Consider the following 21,716-nt stretch of genomic DNA (forward strand, 5'->3'; position numbering starts at 1 on the left):
TATACCCCCAGCTGAAGGTGATCCAGGAAACATTCATGAAAATTGCCAGAGATGACACGTCTTTGCTTGAAAAGCTTAAAATTTTTTTAAACATTACATTGTTTGTGGTTTGGTATAAGATAAAGTGCAAGAACTTATTACTTTGTTGCATAGAAATATTATTAACTTTTTTAACTTGGTAAATATGGCGGCTGAGCAAACAACAGTAAGTTACCATAGAAATAGAAATTATTCACACCACTTTGTTTGGACTTATGAACATAATCGTGATTTATATAAATGTTATATAAAAGCAAGGAGTGACCCCTCTAAAGGATACATGAACAGATTAAAATTATTTTGGGACGAATTATATCCAGAACTTTCAAATTTTAACGCAAAGCAGTTACGACAACAAGCTACGTTTGTTGAAAAAAAGAATTTGCATTTAACAAAAGAAACCGATAAAACCGAAAAGCCAAGGGACACAGAAGTTGAGGTAATTATTTCTCAAACAATAAACTCAGCGCAAGTTAACAACCCTATTGAACAAAACACTCCCCCTTTGCTTACAAATGAATCGACCGATGAAGGCAATAACGAACTGATAAAACATCTGCGTGAGAGGTTCATGGGCAATTTTTATACTTTTAACAAGCTTGATATTACAGAAAGAACATTCCTAACAAAAGTAATAATGAAACCCAATAATGAAATAATACAAGCTATTAATACGGTAGCCGATGAATACTTGCAACAACTAAAGCTAGAAAAAACGCCTTCGTATATAGATATTAACAACATAATATATACAGCTGCAGTCACTGTAAACCAGTATTTAAATTGTGCCAGAGAACAAAAGTCAAAGGCGGCAAAGCCTCCGCAAAAGCGATGGATTATAAACCTGGAAGAGAAGATTAACTCCATCAGACGAAAGCTATCGCATGTCCACCTCGTAATACAATGCCAACAAAACGGAACGCTAACAAATCATCAGCGCAAGATAAAAAAAATACTACAAAAGAGATACGGAAATGTCGGCATAAGGAACATGAACTATCAAAAAACTATGCTTCAACAAGAGCTAAAAGCAACGAGCGAACAGTTGAAGTATCAAAAACGACTTTCGGAACGAAAAACATTAAACAAACATTTTGCAAAAAACCCTAAGTTAGTGTACAGGCAAATGAAGGGAGATTACAAATCTGCGAAAGACATACCTCCGAAAGAAGATGTCGAATCTTACTGGAAAGAGTTATGGTCAAAACAAGTCATGCATAACGATAAAGCAGCATGGCTTGAAACATTGAGACAAGACTACTGCACCAATGTCCGGCAAAATCAGTACACCATTGACGGACAGATACTTAGCAAAGTCGTAAGCAAGATGCAAAATAGGAAAGCTCCAGGTAATGATCTAATTGTAGGATACTGGTATAAACACTTAACGTTTTATAGAAAAGCTTTAATCAATTTGTTTGACAATACGTATAATGGACGACAACAATTACCAAGTTGGTTAACCAGAGCACGTACCCAGCTTATTCCCAAGTCAGCAGAAACACATCTTGCTAAGAACTATCGACCAATCGCTTGTCAAAATTTAATGTTTAAAATGTATACAGGCTGTATCAATGTTTTTCTACAAGACCACTGTAAGGTTAACAACATTATAACCACCGAACAAGCTGGAGGGAAGCGTGATGTCTGGGGTTGCGTTGAACAGTTGTTAATCAACAAGACGGTGCTAAGCGAGGTTAAAAACAATCGTCCCAACCTAGTCACTATTTGGCTCGATTATCAAAAAGCCTTTGACTCTGTACCGCATTCATGGATAATTGAGTCTTTGCGTCTTGCTAAGGTTCCCAGGATTATGATTGATGCCATCGATTCACTAACAAAAACATGGACGACAAAGGTATGCATTAATGGCGAAAATGAATCGTACGAATCAGACACTATTGAATACCTAAAAGGCATATTTCAAGGGGACAGTTTGTCAGTTCTCTTGTTTATTTTGTCATTAAATCCCATGTCATTCCTTCTAAAGAAACTTAAAGGATATTCCATTGGTAACAACGGGAACCGAAACCAGGACATAACACATTTATTCTTTGTGGACGATTTGAAGTTATTTGCTACAAATATGAACAGTGCAAAAGCTCAACTCGATTTAGTAACAACGTTTTCACGGGATATCGGAATGAAATTCGGAGAGTCTAAATGTGCTTATTTGATTATAGAACGTGGGAAACAAAAATGCACAAACGAAATACTTGAAATGAACAGTACCAAGATACAACCGATAGCAGAAGATATGACGTACAAGTACTTAGGTGTTGATGAGAATGTTTCGTACAAAGGCTCACTCAACAAGAACAGAATCCAAAGTGAGTACTTTAAGAGAGTTCGAAAGATATGGTGTAGTGAACTTAGCGGATATAACAAATACATCGCTCACAACTCATTTGCTTTACCTGTCCTGACACCAACATTCGGCATTTTAAACTGGACTAAAGACGAAATCAAGGCGATTGATATAAAAACTAGAAAAGTATTGAATATGACCGGTAACTTTCATCGTAACTCTGACGTTGATCGATTATATGCACCACGAAAAGAAGGAGGCCGGGGTCTCAAGATGGTGAAGGAGGCATATGAAAGCCGCATAATATCAATTGACCAACACCTACACCAAAGCACACAACGTAATCCCTATCTCAAAAAGGTTGTGGAAGGAGAAAGCGAATGCATCGTACGACAAGCTAGAGAGTTTTTATCAACTGCGAACATCGATGTTGAAGAAAACTGTACGCCACAGAAACTATCACAGAAGTACTTACAGTACTGTAAAAAACAGAGATTACAACGATTTGAAGAAAAAGCTATGCACAGCTATATCTGGAGAAAGATATCATCACAAGAAAGTGTAAATCTCGCTAAAACAACATCTTGGTCCGCGAACAAGTATATGACTTCGCATTTTGAAGGTTATGCACATGCACTGTACGAACAAGAAATCAATACGAAAGACCTTCAATACCGCCGCGATAAAAAAGCCGGTTTGCAGCCTAAACACAACAACCGATGCCGACTCTGCAAAGTGCACGTCGAAGACATCACACACGTCGTCTCGTCATGTCCGAATATGTCAGCTAGATATTATCTCCCATTGCGACATGACCCGATTGCAGCAACGGTCTATACGGTATTACGGAAGAAGGAAGACCCTCATGCGAACGTCAAATGCAGCGAAAACGAGTTTGTGTACAAGGAAGGGTGTAAGGAGTATTGGTGGAACGTACCGGTGAAGACAGCGACAAAGGTTAAACACAACAAACCTGATATCATCCAGTGGGATTTACAAAGTAAAACATGCAAGATTATCGAAATTAGCTGCCCTGCTGATGTAAACGTTACATCGAAGATATGCGAAAAAGAGAACATTTACGGACCTTTAATACGCAATATGCAGTTAATGTACAAAGACTATACCTTCTCGTTTGTGCCTGTTATTGTCGGTGCACTTGGAACTGTTCCTAAACGCTTGGAAAGCAGTTTGAACGATCTCAGGTTCACGCAAAAGGAAAACTCTAGCTTAATACGAACAATACAGATGCACACAATTAGTGGCACAATAAAAGTTTGCAAAACGTTTTTGAGATTCTCTGTGTAATTGTTCTTAGTCTCGACTGTCTTGATCCCACATTAATCTGAATATGTCACATCTATTGCGCACACCGCATATGCTTTTCCGTAGGCCGGACGAATGTGTCTCCAGTGTGCACAATAGGCAACTACTAAGTTTTAATTAGGAAGTTTTTTAAAAAAAAGATTTTTTATTGTTAGTATTTTCTGCTTTTCTGGTATTTACTGTATATACATGTATTTTTAGCGAACGCCTTGTTACTTTGTTAGTGACCGGCTAATTGTAAATTATGTCATTATAGAAATAAATATTAATCGACCATACATACATACATACATACATACATTTAAGAACTTCCATTTAAGAACTATTACTTTACTTATTTACCATGAATTTGTTTCTTTATATTAAAACTTAGTATAGCTAAAATTTAAAGCAGCGTGTGTTCAGAACCTACTGTAAATTAGTCAAGTTCTATTTTAAAAAGGCAATTTAAAATCAATATTGTAATTCGTCATCACTTACCCTTCGCCATGATTAATTGTTTTGTATTGATGTTGATATTGATTTGGATGTTGCTGTTGTTTTTGTTTCTTACTTTGTTGTTCTTTTGGGTCTCTAAATAATAAATTAAAATTCTAGACAGTGTATATGACACATTACCAGTCATATTACCAAGTAGTACTACCAAAAACATTTTTTTGTGCTCTATAATCATTGCATTCAATACTTGTTATTAAAAAATAAACATACATTTTTGATCTGGTTCTGTCAGACACGTGATCAGTTGAAACTGGTTTTATGGCACTAGAACTTGACTTTGTAACATTTGCACAACTTAGTTCTGGTTGAGCACCTCCATTACTAGTTTCATTCTCACCAAAAACTGATTTTTTTGTTTTTTCAGAAACAGGTCTGTCACCAGTTGCATTGGCAGATAAAGGATCATTTCCTATTATATTCTCTTTACCCTTGTTATTTAATTTAGTTCCACCTTCCTAAAATAAATTATGTTATTTACTTTATTTCTGTTTCCTTGACATAAGTAATAATAAAAGTAATTTCACCCATTAAAGTCATAAAATGATTACCTCAGAACTAGACTCCAAGCAGTCAGCACTTGACTGAGATTCTCCTTGTGAGATTTTAAGCAAAGTTTCCTCATCCTTTTTGGTCTGTAAAAAAAGTTATGGTTATGGTTTTCAAAAAACTGTACATTTAGCCTTTACATGGGACACGAAACAACCAAGAAAAACCAAATCCAGAAATGTTTGTAAGTAAAAGCATCTATGATATCAGACTTTGACATATAAAGAGTGTGTGTTGTCGTGCGTGTGTGTCATGTGTGTGTGTATGTGTGTGTGCGTATGTGTGTGTTCTACATACATACTTCTGCAAACACCTAAAACGTCTGATGAGTGTCATAAAACAGACACTATAATTGATATAAAATGATGTGTAAAATTTTCAATATGATTTCTATTTCGCATTTTTGTCTTGCTTATTTCACATTAGGAAAAAAAGAATAAATGTCAAAATATTGTTCACAATAAATTAAACTTCCAAATATGAACTTTATATTGTTTGTTTTTTTGAGAAGTTATAAGCAAAAACGTCTGTGCATCTTTTCGAACTGTAATATCTGGTACATGCTTAGAATTTTTATCTGTTAACCATATTTTTTCTCACCTTTGTTGAACTGGTTTGTATTTGTTCCATGGAAACTGTAAATTTTTATTATGTAATTCTTACTTTTTATGGGATATAATGAATAAAAAGCTGTGTGTGATATGAATTGTTAATTAAATACTAGAAAGTATAGATCACAAATCACAAAGTTTTAAATACCTTGAAAACAAAAATGTAAACTAAATTGATACCCTAGTTTGTACATCTTTCACATAATAACTTTCACAAATTTATGGCTTTTAGGTTGAAATTAAAATAGGACTATTTCCAAAAGCTTTCATTAGTTTGTCTGCATTGGAAGAAAGGTTTCCATCCATATATGTAATTAAATAAAGTAGTATGTAGGTTATGCCACAAGTTACTTCTGTGAATAAAAAGGCATTTTAGAGACAAAGGTAGAGTTTTACCATATTTTAAAAAAATATCATTTCATTTTAGAACATTTGAACTTTTATTTAGCCAAAATTGTATTTTAATGTTATTTTTCTTTAAGTTACCTTAAGTAGAGAAATTTTAGCATGGATTTAAGGCAAAGTAAAATATTTTGAATTTGGCATTGATTTAAATTCAGTTGTACTATTACCAAAATTTTTCATGGTCGATAAAGGGACTAGACACAGACAAAAAATGAGACCTCCATCCTCCTCCCCTCATGATACTTTTTCATTTTTGTTTAAAGTGGCTCTATTTAGTTCCTAGTGCAGGCTATTTTGATATAAACAAGATACTCTTAGAAATGACTTCTGATGAGAAGTGTTATCATTAGCACAAAAATTATCTGGAATGCAATTGGCTAAGGGGAGAGAAGTTCGTAATGTTTGTAAGTAACATTTTGTTGATAAAAAATCCACGTGTCAGAACAACTAAAACATAACATAGTCAAGGTTAAGAACAATCACCTGAAATAGTCACAAAAAAGATTGTTATTGTCTGCAATAAAAAATTGTAAAACAACCCTCATGCCTCTTATGAGAGACATAAATCCTCTGAATCCAGTGGTTCAAAACGGTAAAAAAGCTGTGGTTGTTATGATCATTACCAGCCAAATCAGTAGCTACATGCTACTAATTGGATGAAATAGATGTATACTGAAATGTCGTATCTTTGAGCTCGCTATATATCCATAACAAAATCTTTTAAAACAAAAACATAAAGGCATCAATGATATGTTATACAAGAAACACAACAAAATCCTACTTATCTACCCATGGTACATCATTTTTAACATCTTATTGATTTTTCTCACTTTTCAATTGCAACTAAGCAGGAGTTCAATCTCAATTTTTTTAACATCTTTTTTTCCTTCGAATATTTGACACATATATTTGCATAATGATAAACAAATTGAATTTAACCAAAGTGACTTTATATGATTTGAGAATTCCAAATATCAAATACCTTCTAAGATTTGGATTCTTCAGTACTGTTGTCACTTGTTATTAATTGCTTTGTTAACTTTTTATTTTTTTAATGTCACCTCCAGTTGTTTTGCTTTCCCTTTCCTCATCTTTTGCGAGATTAGCTGTTTGTTTTTCTACTTCTTCATTTTTTACAGATTTTGGATCTTTTTGAGTCATTGAATCTGCCCCTGGACTACTTCTATCCCCAATCTCTGTACACATGTCTCCCTTTTTTTGTTGCAAAGATAACTCACTTTTAAGAAAAGACAATAAAATTTTAACCTACAACAAATTTATAATTAAGACCAGTCGTCAAAATAACAGTTAGGCAATGTCTATATTAATTCAAAAATTGTTCAATAAAAGTCAATTCTGGCCTGGTATTTTTCTAAGCTATTTCGTTTACCTTCACTAATTAAAAATAAAAACTCCCATAAAAATATTAGGAAGATGTTTTTTATTGGAGTTAAAGAAGGATATGGATTCCAAAATTCTAAAAAAAATGCTTACTAAGAAATTCAAACTCTACTTGGATAAGTGTTAAAACGCTGAGGGTTATCTTATTTATTTTTGGTTTTGCGTCGCATTTTGCATTGTTTGCTTCCATGTGCTATCACAAAATTTAAATAGTCATGATCACACCCATCATAAATTAAAAGAATCTTTTCCTTAAATAGGAAAAATGGGTGTGCTGAAGAATAATCCAGCGACGTGATGAAGTAAAAAACAAGGGCACACTTAAAATTATGTAAAAAAATAACTTAATGCTTGAGTGATTTGTCTTGTGGAGTAGTCAATATCATGTTTCTGACTAGAATCTATGAATAATTTTGTCCATCTGATAGTTGAAATAACCAGAGCAAAAATATATATCTAACACGCCTATCCTATTGAGCTATGTACACGGTGTGTGACATCATAAATCAACAAAATATGTACCAACAAAGTTGGCTTCCCTTTATTAATTGTGGCGACCATTAAATGTTTTAAAGTCATCACCAAAAATTTGCAAGGTTTTAAAACAGCCCAAACATGACTTTGTGGGATAATTTACCTAAAAATCAACAAAATCAAACACAAACTTGTGATTAAGAAATATATTAGGTTCATCAAATTCAGTTTGAGGGTCATTTTTAATATCTCAATTATAAAGAATCTGGCATAATTTATTGGCAATCATATCATTATATGAATAATAAAACGCAAAATTAAATTTTTCCGAGAAATTTTGATGACGTCATATGCCAAAAACGCGCTTTTCCCGTGCTTTTTTTAAGCGATTTTTTTGCGTCATTGAACAACTACAATTTTTGCGACAAAGGGTGTAAAAGCACGTCTTACGTGGTCTATTTACAGGTTAACCCTGTCGTAAGTTTTTATAAATCGCAAAAATGTTGAAAACGCGCATTCTAGTAAATCTAAAGCTAATTTTTGAAATTGACTGCGTCATATATTGGCGGGAGGTAAATATTTCAATTTGATACAGAGAATTTGAAAGACACTTCATGCCAAGACTTGCTTTTATGCTACTTCCCGCGAAATTAAAGACCCTTTAATAGTGCGGAAAACCACATGAAAAAAACTGCGGGTAAAGCGCGAAAGGTGAATTCTGCGTTTTACTATTCATATAATGATATGGTGGCCAATAAATTATGCCACAATCTTTATAACTTGAGTTATTGAAAATGACCCTGAAATAAAAAAGGACTGGCCTTAAGTAGCCCGAGATGTGGTTTAATTTTTATATTTGTGTCAATGGCTTAAAGGAAAATTGCGGTCAAAATTGACTTTTTTGATTTTTTGTTATAATTTCATTCATACCATAAAAAAAATGTTCCCCAAAAATTATACAATTTTATCAATTTTTGAGGGAGATATTAGGTTACAAAATCAATTGGCGATGACGTCACAAGTGCGGGCGGATGAGGCGCATAAAACACAAAGTCGAATGTTTCACGACAGAAGGATGTCTGAAACGCAGAAGTATTTTTACACTTAGTGTGTTTGCTTAGATTTGTCATTCACCTAACATTTGTATTTTCTAACTGTATATCTTCTAAATCAAGGCAGGATATTGCTGCTAGTGAAAGACCAGAAACTTTTACTATAGTTACAAAGAAACAAATGTTTAACAGTTTAGTAACAGACACTTAGTAAAGTATTTTTTTTCTTGTATATACATTTACATACATCTTCACACATTTTTATGATAAGAAACCAAACTATTACAATTCTTCATCCATAAATTCTTTAAAACCTGTATAACTATCTGTCAGTGATGTAAATTCTCTGCGGATTTTACTAATGACGCATGGAGAAAAGACAATCCTTTTCCCACGTCTAAGTCTTTCATGATGATGGACCCAGGCAGAATATCTGCTATATAGGCAATGAAATAAAAGGCGTAGCACCGTTGACAGTAATAAAATACTTTCAAACAGTTGACGAGAACCATGTCTTCTATTTCTATATTTGAAGAATTGCGCATGGTTCCGCTAATGTGTTTGTTTTTATATTGGAAAACGATAAAAACATGCATGCACTATTACTTAAAAAAGCGTTACGTTATAAGTAAAACAACATTGCATTTATTTATTTTACTTCGGTGAATTTGTTTTTATATTGACGGTGTCTGATGATAAAAATTTTCAGAACGGATATATTGAGGCATAATGCGTCAAAGTCACAATGTTTTGTTATACATCCAGAATCAAGTTTATCTCCAAGTAAAGTTTCATATTCTGTGCAGCATTTACATTCTATAAATGTCGACATAATCATACAAAACATGCATTTGCACCAATGCAGATTTTCTGTCCTACTTGAGTGAAACTCGTCTTCATCGTCGCTATCGTCACTGCTAGAAGAAAAACTTTCTTTTCTTCAGTTCTTTTTTGCTATATTCGGGCTCTCCAACATCTCCACACAAATAATCTTTGTTACTAGTAACGGAACTATCAGAATTCTCTTCGTAAATTTATAGCATTGCTGAATTAATGTTTAAACCTGCGGCTTGAAACTGTCTCGCACTAGTTACATCACATTTTTAATCACGTGACCTTGAAAAACTGCTAATATACGGCTATATAAAAAGATTTAAGAAATTTTATGTGCGCCAATACATTCAGGAAGATAAACGCTCGTTTTAAGCTAAGGTTGTTTTTTGACCTCAATTCTCCTTTAAATTCTTTTTATGTCTTAGTATTGTCTCAAAAGAAGAGGGGTATAAAAATCTTATATTAATAATTAGACCAATATTATGCAAGTAAATAGATAAAACCTATTTATCTAGTAACTCTGAATAGCTTAAATGTGATTTATCATTTCTCTAATTTAAGGTGAAATAAAGCCATTTTTGTTGGTTTGGCTTCATTCATGGACTGAGTTACTACTATAAATTCTTTCTCAATAATCAAAGAAACTTTTGGCAACAATTTCTTGGATTATTTAGAAAAATGCAAATAAAACCATAAAATGACGTTTTCTTCTTATATAATATATTTATATATATTATATAAGAAGAAAACATTGTTCAATTATGGAAATCCAGTAAGTAACTTGCAAATAAAATAAATATAAACAATCTTCCCATCTGGAGAGAATAGTTGAATGAAATAGTTGAAAGCAATGGATTCATTGGTATATGAAATTAAGTTAGATCCTACTGGATCATAATTTATGAACATTCTCAAAACTACTTGAATGTGAATAGTCACCAATATTGTACAAAAATATTAAAATAGACAATGATCCACGAACCTGGCCAACATAACTCATATACGTTTAATTTATGTAGGCAATGATCTCGTTTCTTCCTTATTAAATTTACAGGTGGAACACACATTTAATGGGTTTGATAGAGAATACATCTTTTGTAAAAAAAATTTTTATAACTATATATACTATATTTTAATCAGCAATTTTTTGCCACCGTAGTGCTAAAATAGAATGACAATTAATACATTGCTGTACCAGTTGTATTCCCAGACCCTATACATTTATGGTTTTTTCGAAATTGCTGGTAGGTTTTTTCTCAAAATGATCTTCAAGGTTTTCAGAAAAAATATATACCTTTTTATCTTCCAATGGTTCATCAACTTCCATTTTGTCATCTTCCTTTACTCTTTCATCAGGCTAAAAAGAAGTTCCACACCATGAAAAAAGTTTTAATTCACAGTGTTGAGTAAAGTGTTACCCAAAATGTTTAATGATAATTTTCTATTTTTGATGCCAAAATTATTTAAAAAGCACAGGCTTCTTATAGCAACGTCTGTAAACATCTTTGCCATATAACATTAATTTTTAATAAAGCTATAGAACTGTGTAGAACTTAAAGGACCACAGAGAAGTAGATTGTTCACATATAATTTGCATCAACAAAATATGCTGCCTCTTAATTTACGTCATGTGTCAAATTAAAAAAATACAAATGAAGTTTAAGTTATTTGACAGGCACTGTTCAGTAAAAGAAGTAAGTAGAAAGTACTGAATAACTTAATCCTTAACACCTTACCCAGCAAGAATCCATGGTTCCTTTTCTTAAAAAAATAATCCTTTTATTAACAAAATTTCACACAGGGTTCCTTCTATGAAAGCCTACTCAAACCCAACCTAGTCACTCTGCTAATTTCACAACTTCTAACTCAATTAGAAACATATGAGTGTGAGTATGCAGGGCAGAGAGCCATACATGCTAAAACCAAGCACCTTTATCGTAGAATAAAGTGGGTTGGCATTTTTCTTGGTTCCTAAGAGCACCAAAAGTTCCTATTTTTTATTTTAAAACAAAATGTTTCTTAAGTATTCTCAAGGCACAATCACTGTTACAAAATTATGCAAATTCTTTTAACATTCCGAATTAATCAAAGAGTACGCATCCACATAGATTTGACAAACATAAAGTTGGATCCAGGAAAAAATCAAACTATTGAAGTAACTGTTTTAAAAAAACATCTGATGAGACTGAGTAAATAATGCAACAACCTTTTGTAATTTTAAACTAGAACATGAAAAGAGTAAGATCAGGAAAACAATTGTTGAGTCAATCAAGACAAAATTACTCTTTGTAGGTATACATAACACTGAATTTATAGAGACAGGAGTAAAATATGTGATCCTGCCATTTCAAATCAATTTGATTGAAATTTTAACGTATGGACAGGGTAAACTATATGTCAGATTGACTACAGATATCAATTTCCTTGTTGATGATGATAGTGACAATGAAGATTTTGAGACCTCTGTCTTGACAATCAATGTCAAGAAAGACCATCAATTTAAAGTGTCCTAAAATTGGAAAAATCCTGTACATCAACCTCTTCAAAAAAGAATCAGGGTGAGGCAATGCTTGCTTTAATTTATCCTGGTGTCAGTACCAATTCCACTCGATCAGCAATAAAAAGCAGAGAAAATTTGGACAATGCAGATTTCTTAGCTGAAAGCAGAACTTTTGTAGAGTATATAATGGAAGAAGCCTTGTCATATTACAAAAACATTGACTATAAGCCTGAAATTCCATTAAGACTCGCTTTTAAACAACAAGCTGCCATTAATACAGGTCATATTTTTAGGCAGTTCTTCATAAAAATCTTTGAAGGTTTTTTTGATAGCTACACTGAATTTTGTCTTTTTGAAGTATTGCCAAATCAATTGGTACCAATTCAAAACTCAGACACTTAAGTGATATCCCACCGTACTTCATAAGGAGGACCTGGATTTCCATATCTTCCAAAATCATGTTTTATCTATCAAGTATTGAACAAGCTGCAATGATGCATCTAAGGATGAAATGCGACATACTGGGATACAAGCAAAAATTGAACAGGGTGATGCAGCATTGAAATCATTAGAATGTATTTTTTAAAAATATGTACAATTTGCTATCTCAATGTGTGTAACTGAAAAAAAAAGTCTGTTGCGGTATAATGTACCTATTTATATTTTAAAGGATTCTTATGGTAAGTAAATAAGCAAGTTAAAATATCTCTCATAAAACTGTTAGCAGTAAATACTGCTAAACCAAGTGTTAATTGATATTTTTTTCATTCCTTATAGCGTACCAATGTCAGGAGCGTCTGTAAAACCGTCTGCAGTTAGGTTCACCATTATTACCAACTGGCCTCATCATCATCATTATCATCATCATTATCATCATCATCATTATCATCATCATTATCATCATCATCATTCTCGGCTTAACGTCCGTTTTCTATGCTAGCATGGGTTGGACGGGGTATATTAATCATCTAGACTGTGTTAGATCTAAACTCAACTTCCTCTGTATCAAGTCTGTCCTTATAACCTCCTGCCAAGTCTTTCTCGGTCTGCCTCTGGGCTTTGCCCAAGGAACAATCAAGTCTCTACACTTTCTTACCCAATTATCCCCTTCCATTCTTTCCAAGTGCCCCAGCCAATTCAATCTTCTTATCTGGATAACATCTTTAATTCTACGGATACTTAGCCTGCTTCTCTTAGCTCATCTGAACTCTTTCTGTCTCTCAGACTGGTGTTACATCCACCTAACCATTCTCATATCATTCCTTTCTAAACGGTCAAGATCTTCCTGCTTCACTGCCCATGCCTCACTACCGTACAACATAACACTTCTTACACAGGCCTAATATAGCCGACCTTTTAACTCAATTGACAAGATTCTGCTAGTCAACAAAGGAAGTAACTCTCTGAACTTTTTCCAAGCAGAACCTATCCTGCAAGTAACACTTCTTCCAATACCCCCTTCACTGCCCAACATATCACCTCAGTAACAGAAGTTCTAAACTATCTCTAACGAGCCACTGTTGTGCATCATTGAAGCTGGAAATATTTCATTCTCTATAATCTCACCTTTGCAACGCTTGCATACAAACTGAATGTCAGCTCTTAACCTTCCACCAATACTACTGCACTTCTTATGTACCCAATGCTTGTAAGTCTGACAAAAAATTGAGTTACTACCAACCCCTTTCCTGCAAACTCCACAAGGCCACTTTCCAAACTACTAGGTCACACTTGGCTGCAATGCTACTAATCATGACTTTAGACTTTGCTGTGTTCACCCTTAGCCCTTTCTCTTCTAGTCCTTTCTTCCACTTCTAAAACTTTTCAACCAATTCTTCCATCGACTCTGCTATGAGAACCAACTCGTCTGCATTCAATAACTCCCATGGACAACCTGTTCTGAACTCCATCGACAGCGCTTCTAAGACTAGAACAAACAACAAAAGACTAAGTACAGAACCCGGATGTACACCAACATTTACACTAAATTCATCACTAAGTGAATCGTTAATCCTTACACGACTTCTAGCATTGCTGTACATAGACTGTACCTGACCACGAGAAATCAAAATAATCAAAAATCGGGACCAGATCAGGTCCTTTTTTTTTAAAAAACAACAGAAATAAACGCATAAGGACATATTGAAAAATAAAAAATGATATTACACTAGATTTACTAACAATCCTGAACGTGAATGTATACATGTTTTTTATATATAAGAAACCAGTCTATAAGAAACCTTAGGCTCAGAAAATCAAAATTTTAGGAACTTTTAAGAAACTTGAGCAGGCTAAGAAAATCTTCAATATTAAGAAATTTATATACATAAAACAGAAAAAGGGAGGAAAACAAAATAGAAGGAGTTTTTTCAAGAAACTTTTCAGGCTCAAATAAGGAAAATTAAGAAACATTTTAGGCTCAAATTATCGAAATCTTAAGAAACTCCAGGCTCAAATGCTTGAGTTTCTTTTGGAAAAAAAAAACGTGTAATGTATATAAAAAACAGTAAAACCTGAATAAAAAATCCTGAACCTGAATGTTAATGGCCAAACCTGAATATAAAAAATGCTGAATCTGAATAGTAATGGCCGAACCAACCAAAATTTCTGACAAAAAAACTACCAATTGCTGTCGTAAATAAAATTCCATAATTTAATAAGTCTTTGCTTTTGTACCAAGATGCAAAATATCAACTTTTGGCTGTCTTTATTACCACTAATATTCCTCTACCTCATGACCCACCTCCTCTTTATCCTCCTTGCAATCGCCATCATCTTTTTCACATAACTTCCATGGTAACAGGGGTTGTGCAGGGTATATTAATGACCTTTCAGTCTGATCTAGACTGTGTTAGATGATCTAAACTCAAATTCCTCTGTAGCAAATTTGTCCTTATAACCCCCACCAAGTCTTTCCCCAACTATCTTTAGACCCAAATCGCTTTTTTATCTGAACTCGTTAGGCTTCTCAGACCAGGGTTACCATAACCATTCCCATATCATTCCTTTAACAATCTAGATCTTCCTGCTTTACTACACATGTCACACTTTCATACAGCATAACTTCTCTTACAAAACACAGCATACAGCCTTCTCCAACATCCCCCTTCACTACCCAACATTATCACCCAATAACACAGTCAACCATTTTGGAAGAGCCACAAGTTTCACAACATTTAAGCTATAATAAATATACTTCTGTTTATAATTCTCCTATTAATAATACCTGTTCTTTCTGTTTTGGTGGTGCATCAACTTCCATTTTAGAAGTTTTTTCAGTTTCCTGGTAATTGTGCTAAATCAAAAATCATTTAAATTTCACTGGTATATTGCGTGCATAATATAATGAATCTAGCATTATATCAGTATAAATTTTTAACATTATTTGGTATCCTATGAACATGTCTTCAGGGGAAATTGAAAACAAATAAAAATTTTACTGCTTAATGGAACAAAAAGTACAAACCTGTTCCGATTCAGAGTCTTTGCTACTGCTTTTCTTTGCATCCGTTTCTTTAGCAATCTCTTCAGTTTTCATTGGTTCAGCATCTTTTTGCAATGAGTCTTCATTTACAATCTTTTTATCAGCACTGATAGCAGATATGATTACCTCATTTCTTTGTTTTAATGATGATTCTTCTTGAACAGGTTCTTCCTAAAATAAAAGTTCGGTATTGGAGGTCGAAATATTACCAGAAAAATATATATGCCGAACAACCAAGTATATGTTTCTTTAAAGTATTAACATACGTTCACATGAACATGTCATTTAAAGAGAATAAAGGTTTTAGTGCCTAATGCAGGATATAATCTTTCAACAGGAAAAAATATCAAATAACTCATTCCATCCCAAAGGAGCCTACGTAGTCTCAGGTTCGACATAAGGAAAGCTTTGGTCGTGATAAATACTCCAGAATAGAGTGTTGATAAAAGTAGCTTTATAGCAATACAATTTTTCGACATTGTAAAATCCAGCACTATTAAATGGCATTGTAATTACACTGTAAAATATAAAACTTTTCTGTATCCTATGAACATGTCTTCTGAGGAAATTGAAACAAATAAAAATTTTACTGCTTAATGGAACAAAAAGTACAAACCTGTTCCGATTCAGAGTCTTTGCTACTGCTTTTCTTTGCATCCGTTTCTTTAGCAATCTCTTCAGTTTTTACTGGTTCAGCATCTTTTTGCAATGAGTCTTCATTTACAATCTTTTTATCAGCACTGATAGCAGATATGATTACCTCATTTCTTTGTTTTAATGATGATTCTTCTTGAACAGGTTCTTTCTAAAATAAAAGTTTAGTATTGGAGGTCGAAATATTACCAGAAAAATATATATGACGAACAACCAAGTATATGTTTCTTCATAGTATTAACATACGTTCACATGAACATGCCATTTAAAGAGAATAAAAGTTTTAGTGCCTAATGCAGGATATAATCTTTCAACAGGAAAAATATCAAATAACTCTTTCCATCTCAAAGGAGCTTACGTAGTCTCAGGTTCGACATAAGGAAAGCTTTGGTCGTGATAAATACTCCAGAATAGAGTGTTGATAAAAGTAGCTTTATAGCAATACAATTTTTCGACATTGTAAAATCCAGCACTATTAAATTGCATTGTAATTACACTGTAAAATCTAAAACTTTTCTGTATCCTATGAACATGTCTTCTGAGGAAATTGAAACAAATAAAAATTTTACTGCTTAATGGAACAAAAAGTACAAACCTGTTCCGATTCAGAGTCTTTGCTACTGCTTTTCTTTGCATCCGTTTCTTTAGCAATCTCTTCAGTTTTTACTGGTTCAGCATCTTTTTGCAATGAGTCTTCATTTACAATCTTTTTATCAGCACTGATAGCAGATATGATTACCTCATTTCTTTGTTTTAATGATGATTCTTCTTTAACAGGTTCTTTCTAAAATAAAAGTTTAGTATTGGATGTCGAAATATTACCAGAAAAATATATATGACGAACAACCAAGTATATGTTTCTTTAAAGTATTAACATACGTTCACATGAACATGCCATTTAAAGAGAATAAAAGTTTTAGTGCCTAATGCAGGATATAATCTTTCAACAGGAAAAATATCAAATAACTCTTTCCATCTCAAAGGAGCTTACGTAGTCTCAGGTTCGACATAAGGAAAGCTTTGGTCGTGATAAATACTCCAGAATAGAGTGTTGATAAAAGTAGCTTTATAGCAATACAATTTTTTGACATTGTAAAATCCAGCATTATTAAATTGCATTGTAATTACACTGTAAAATCTAAAATTATTCTGTATCCTATGAACATGTCTTCTGAGGAAATTGAAAACAAATAAAAATTTTACTGCTTAATGGAACAAAAAGTACAAACCTGTTCCGATTCAGAGTCTTTGCTACTGCTTATCTTTGCATCCGTTTCTTTAGCAATCTCTTCAGTTTTCACTGGTTCAGCATCTTTTTGCAATGAGTCTTCATTTACAATCTTTTTATCAGCACTGATAGCAGATATGATTACCTCATTTCTTTGTTTTAATGATGATTCTTCTTGAACAGGTTCTTTCTAAAATAAAAGTTCGGTATTGGAGGTCGAAATATTACCAGAAAAATATATATGACGAACAACCATGTATATGTTTCTTTAAAGTATTAACATACGTTCACATGAACATGCCATTTAAAGAGAATAAAAGTTTTAGTGCCTAATGCAGGATATAATCTTTCAACAGGAAAAAATATCAAATAACTCTTTCCATCTCAAAGGAGCTTACGTAGTCTCAGGTTCGACATAAGGAAAGCTTTGGTCGTGATAAATATTCCAGAATAGAGTATTGATAAAAGTAGCTTTATGGCAATACAATTTTTCGACATTGTAAAATCCAGCATTATTAAATTGCATTGTAATTACACTGTAAAATCTAAAATTATTCTGTATCATATGAACATGTCTTCTGAGGAAATTGAAAACAAATAAAAATTTTACTGCTTAATAGAACAAAAAGTACAAACCTGTTCCGATTCAGAGTCTTTGCTACTGCTTTTCTTTGCATCCGTTTCTTTAGCCATCTCTTCAGTTTTCACTGGTTCAGCATCTTTATGCCATGAGTCTGCATTTACAATCTTTTCATCAGCACTGGTAGCAGATATGATAACCTCATTTCTTTGTTTTAATGATGATTCTTCTTGAACAGGTTCTTTCTAAAATAAAAGTTCGGGATTGGAGGTCGAAATATTACCAGAAAAATATATATGACGAACAACCATGTATATGTTTCTTTAAAGTATTAACATACGTTCACATGAACATGCCATTTAAAGAGAATAAAAGTTTTAGTGCCTAATGCAGGATATAATCTTTCAACAGGAAAAAAATATCAAATAACTCTTTCCATCTCAAAGGAGCTTACGTAGTCTCAGGTTCGACATAAGGAAAGCTTTGGTCGTGATAAATATTCCAGAATAGAGTATTGATAAAAGTAGCTCTATGGCAATACAATTTTTTGACATTGTAAAATCCAGCATTATTAAATTGCATTGTAATTACACCGTAAAATCTAAAATTATTCTGTATCCTATGAACATGTCTTCTGAGGAAATTGAAAACAAATAAAAATTTTACTGCTTAATGGAACAAAAAGTACAAACCTGTTCCGATTCAGAGTCTTTGCTACTGCTTTTCTTTGCATCCGTTTCTTTAGCAATCTCTTCAGTTTTCACTGGTTCAGCATCTTTTTGCAATGAGTCTTCATTTACAATCTTCTTATCAGCACTGATAGCAGATATGATTACCTCATTTCTTTGTTTTAATGATGATTCTTCTTGAACAGGTTCTTCCTAAAATAAAAGTTCGGTATTGGAGGTCGAAATATTACCAGAAAAATATATATGACGAACAACCAAGTATATGTTTCTTTAAAGTATTAACATACGTTCACATGAACATGCCATTTAAAGAGAATAAAAGATTTAGTGCCTAATGCAGGATATAATCTTTCAACAGGAAAAAATATCAAATAACTCCTTCCATCTCAAAGGAGCTTACGTAGTCTCAGGTTCGACATAAGGAAAGCTTTGGTCGTGATAAATACTCCAGAATAGAGTGTTGATAAAAGTAGCTTTATCGCAATACAATTTTTCGACATTGTAAAATCCAGCATTATTAAATTGCATTGTAATTACACTGTAAAATCTAAAATTATTCTGTATCCTATGAACATGTCTTCTGAGGAAATTGAAAACAAATAAAAATTTTACTGCTTAATGGAACAAAAAGTACAAACCTGTTCCGATTCAGAGTCTTTGCTACTGCTTTTCTTTGCATCCGTTTCTTTAGCAATCTCTTCAGTTTTCACTGGTTCAGCATCTTTTTGCAATGAGTCTTCATTTACAATCTTTTTATCAGCACTGATAGCAGATATGATTACCTCATTTCTTTGTTTTAATGATGATTCTTCTTGAACAGGTTCTTTCTAAAATAAAAGTTCGGTATTGGAGGTCGAAATATTACCAGAAAAATATATATGACGAACAACCATGTATATGTTTCTTTAAAGTATTAACATACGTTCACATGAACATGCCATTTAAAGAGAATAAAAGTTTTAGTGCCTAATGCAGGATATAATCTTTCAACAGGAAAAAAATATCAAATAACTCTTTCCATCTCAAAGGAGCTTACGTAGTCTCAGGTTCGACATAAGGAAAGCTTTGGTCGTGATAAATATTCCAGAATAGAGTATTGATAAAAGTAGCTTTATGGCAATACAATTTTTCGACATTGTAAAATCCAGCATTATTAAATTGCATTGTAATTACACTGTAAAATCTAAAATTATTCTGTATCATATGAACATGTCTTCTGAGGAAATTGAAAACAAATAAAAATTTTACTGCTTAATAGAACAAAAAGTACAAACCTGTTCCGATTCAGAGTCTTTGCTACTGCTTTTCTTTGCATCCGTTTCTTTAGCCATCTCTTCAGTTTTCACTGGTTCAGCATCTTTATGCCATGAGTCTGCATTTACAATCTTTTCATCAGCACTGGTAGCAGATATGATAACCTCATTTCTTTGTTTTAATGATGATTCTTCTTGAACAGGTTCTTTCTAAAATAAAAGTTCGGGATTGGAGGTCGAAATATTACCAGAAAAATATATATGACGAACAACCATGTATATGTTTCTTTAAAGTATTAACATACGTTCACATGAACATGCCATTTAAAGAGAATAAAAGTTTTAGTGCCTAATGCAGGATATAATCTTTCAACAGGAAAAAAATATCAAATAACTCTTTCCATCTCAAAGGAGCTTACGTAGTCTCAGGTTCGACATAAGGAAAGCTTTGGTCGTGATAAATATTCCAGAATAGAGTATTGATAAAAGTAGCTCTATGGCAATACAATTTTTTGACATTGTAAAATCCAGCATTATTAAATTGCATTGTAATTACACCGTAAAATCTAAAATTATTCTGTATCCTATGAACATGTCTTCTGAGGAAATTGAAAACAAATAAAAATTTTACTGCTTAATGGAACAAAAAGTACAAACCTGTTCCGATTCAGAGTCTTTGCTACTGCTTTTCTTTGCATCCGTTTCTTTAGCAATCTCTTCAGTTTTCACTGGTTCAGCATCTTTTTGCAATGAGTCTTCATTTACAATCTTCTTATCAGCACTGATAGCAGATATGATTACCTCATTTCTTTGTTTTAATGATGATTCTTCTTGAACAGGTTCTTCCTAAAATAAAAGTTCGGTATTGGAGGTCGAAATATTACCAGAAAAATATATATGACGAACAACCAAGTATATGTTTCTTTAAAGTATTAACATACGTTCACATGAACATGCCATTTAAAGAGAATAAAAGATTTAGTGCCTAATGCAGGATATAATCTTTCAACAGGAAAAAATATCAAATAACTCCTTCCATCTCAAAGGAGCTTACGTAGTCTCAGGTTCGACATAAGGAAAGCTTTGGTCGTGATAAATACTCCAGAATAGAGTGTTGATAAAAGTAGCTTTATCGCAATACAATTTTTCGACATTGTAAAATCCAGCATTATTAAATTGCATTGTAATTACACTGTAAAATCTAAAATTATTCTGTATCCTATGAACATGTCTTCTGAGGAAATTGAAAACAAATAAAAATTTTACTGCTTAATGGAACAAAAAGTACAAACCTGTTCCGATTCAGAGTCTTTGCTACTGCTTTTCTTTGCATCCGTTTCTTTAGCAATCTCTTCAGTTTTCACTGGTTCAGCATCTTTTTGCAATGAGTCTTCATTTACAATCTTTTTATCAGCACTGATAGCAGATATGATTACCTCATTTCTTTGTTTTAATGATGATTCTTCTTGAACAGGTTCTTTCTAAAATAAAAGTTCGGTATTGGAGGTCGAAATATTACCAGAAAAATATATATGACGAACAACCATGTATATGTTTCTTTAAAGTATTAACATACGTTCACATGAACATGCCATTTAAAGAGAATAAAAGTTTTAGTGCCTAATGCAGGATATAATCTTTCAACAGGAAAAAAATATCAAATAACTCTTTCCATCTCAAAGGAGCTTACGTAGTCTCAGGTTCGACATAAGGAAAGCTTTGGTCGTGATAAATATTCCAGAATAGAGTATTGATAAAAGTAGCTTTATGGCAATACAATTTTTCGACATTGTAAAATCCAGCATTATTAAATTGCATTGTAATTACACTGTAA

At 32.9% G+C, this 21,716-nt stretch overlaps 1 protein-coding gene across 5 annotated transcripts in view; it reads right to left on the reverse strand.

Annotated features, from left to right (window-relative positions):
- Positions 1 to 21,716, reverse strand: part of LOC130613201 (E3 ubiquitin-protein ligase rnf213-alpha-like) — a 188,388-nt gene that overhangs the window by 115,019 nt on the left and 51,653 nt on the right. For 2 of the 5 annotated variants that reach the window (XM_057434530.1, XM_057434529.1), the window contains exons 6-20: positions 21,175 to 21,363; positions 20,540 to 20,728; positions 19,904 to 20,092; positions 19,268 to 19,456; positions 18,633 to 18,821; positions 17,997 to 18,185; positions 17,362 to 17,550; positions 16,728 to 16,916; positions 16,095 to 16,283; positions 15,461 to 15,649; positions 15,221 to 15,289; positions 10,789 to 10,851; positions 4,720 to 4,803; positions 4,382 to 4,626; positions 4,154 to 4,246 (exon numbers count right to left, since the gene is read on the reverse strand). In XM_057434530.1, coding sequence (XP_057290513.1) covers positions 4,154 to 4,246; positions 4,382 to 4,626; positions 4,720 to 4,803; positions 10,789 to 10,851; positions 15,221 to 15,289; positions 15,461 to 15,649; positions 16,095 to 16,283; positions 16,728 to 16,916; positions 17,362 to 17,550; positions 17,997 to 18,185; positions 18,633 to 18,821; positions 19,268 to 19,456; positions 19,904 to 20,092; positions 20,540 to 20,728; positions 21,175 to 21,363 — 2,444 coding nt within the window. The remainder of the gene's footprint in view (positions 1 to 4,153; positions 4,247 to 4,381; positions 4,627 to 4,719; positions 4,804 to 10,788; positions 10,852 to 15,220; positions 15,290 to 15,460; positions 15,650 to 16,094; positions 16,284 to 16,727; positions 16,917 to 17,361; positions 17,551 to 17,996; positions 18,186 to 18,632; positions 18,822 to 19,267; positions 19,457 to 19,903; positions 20,093 to 20,539; positions 20,729 to 21,174; positions 21,364 to 21,716) is intronic. The other 3 variants (XM_057434532.1, XM_057434531.1, XM_057434533.1) reach the window with 3 other exon arrangements.

Source organism: Hydractinia symbiolongicarpus, chromosome 10, assembly GCF_029227915.1.
Source record: "Hydractinia symbiolongicarpus strain clone_291-10 chromosome 10, HSymV2.1, whole genome shotgun sequence".
In the NCBI taxonomy this organism is placed as follows: domain Eukaryota; kingdom Metazoa; phylum Cnidaria; class Hydrozoa; order Anthoathecata; family Hydractiniidae; genus Hydractinia; species Hydractinia symbiolongicarpus.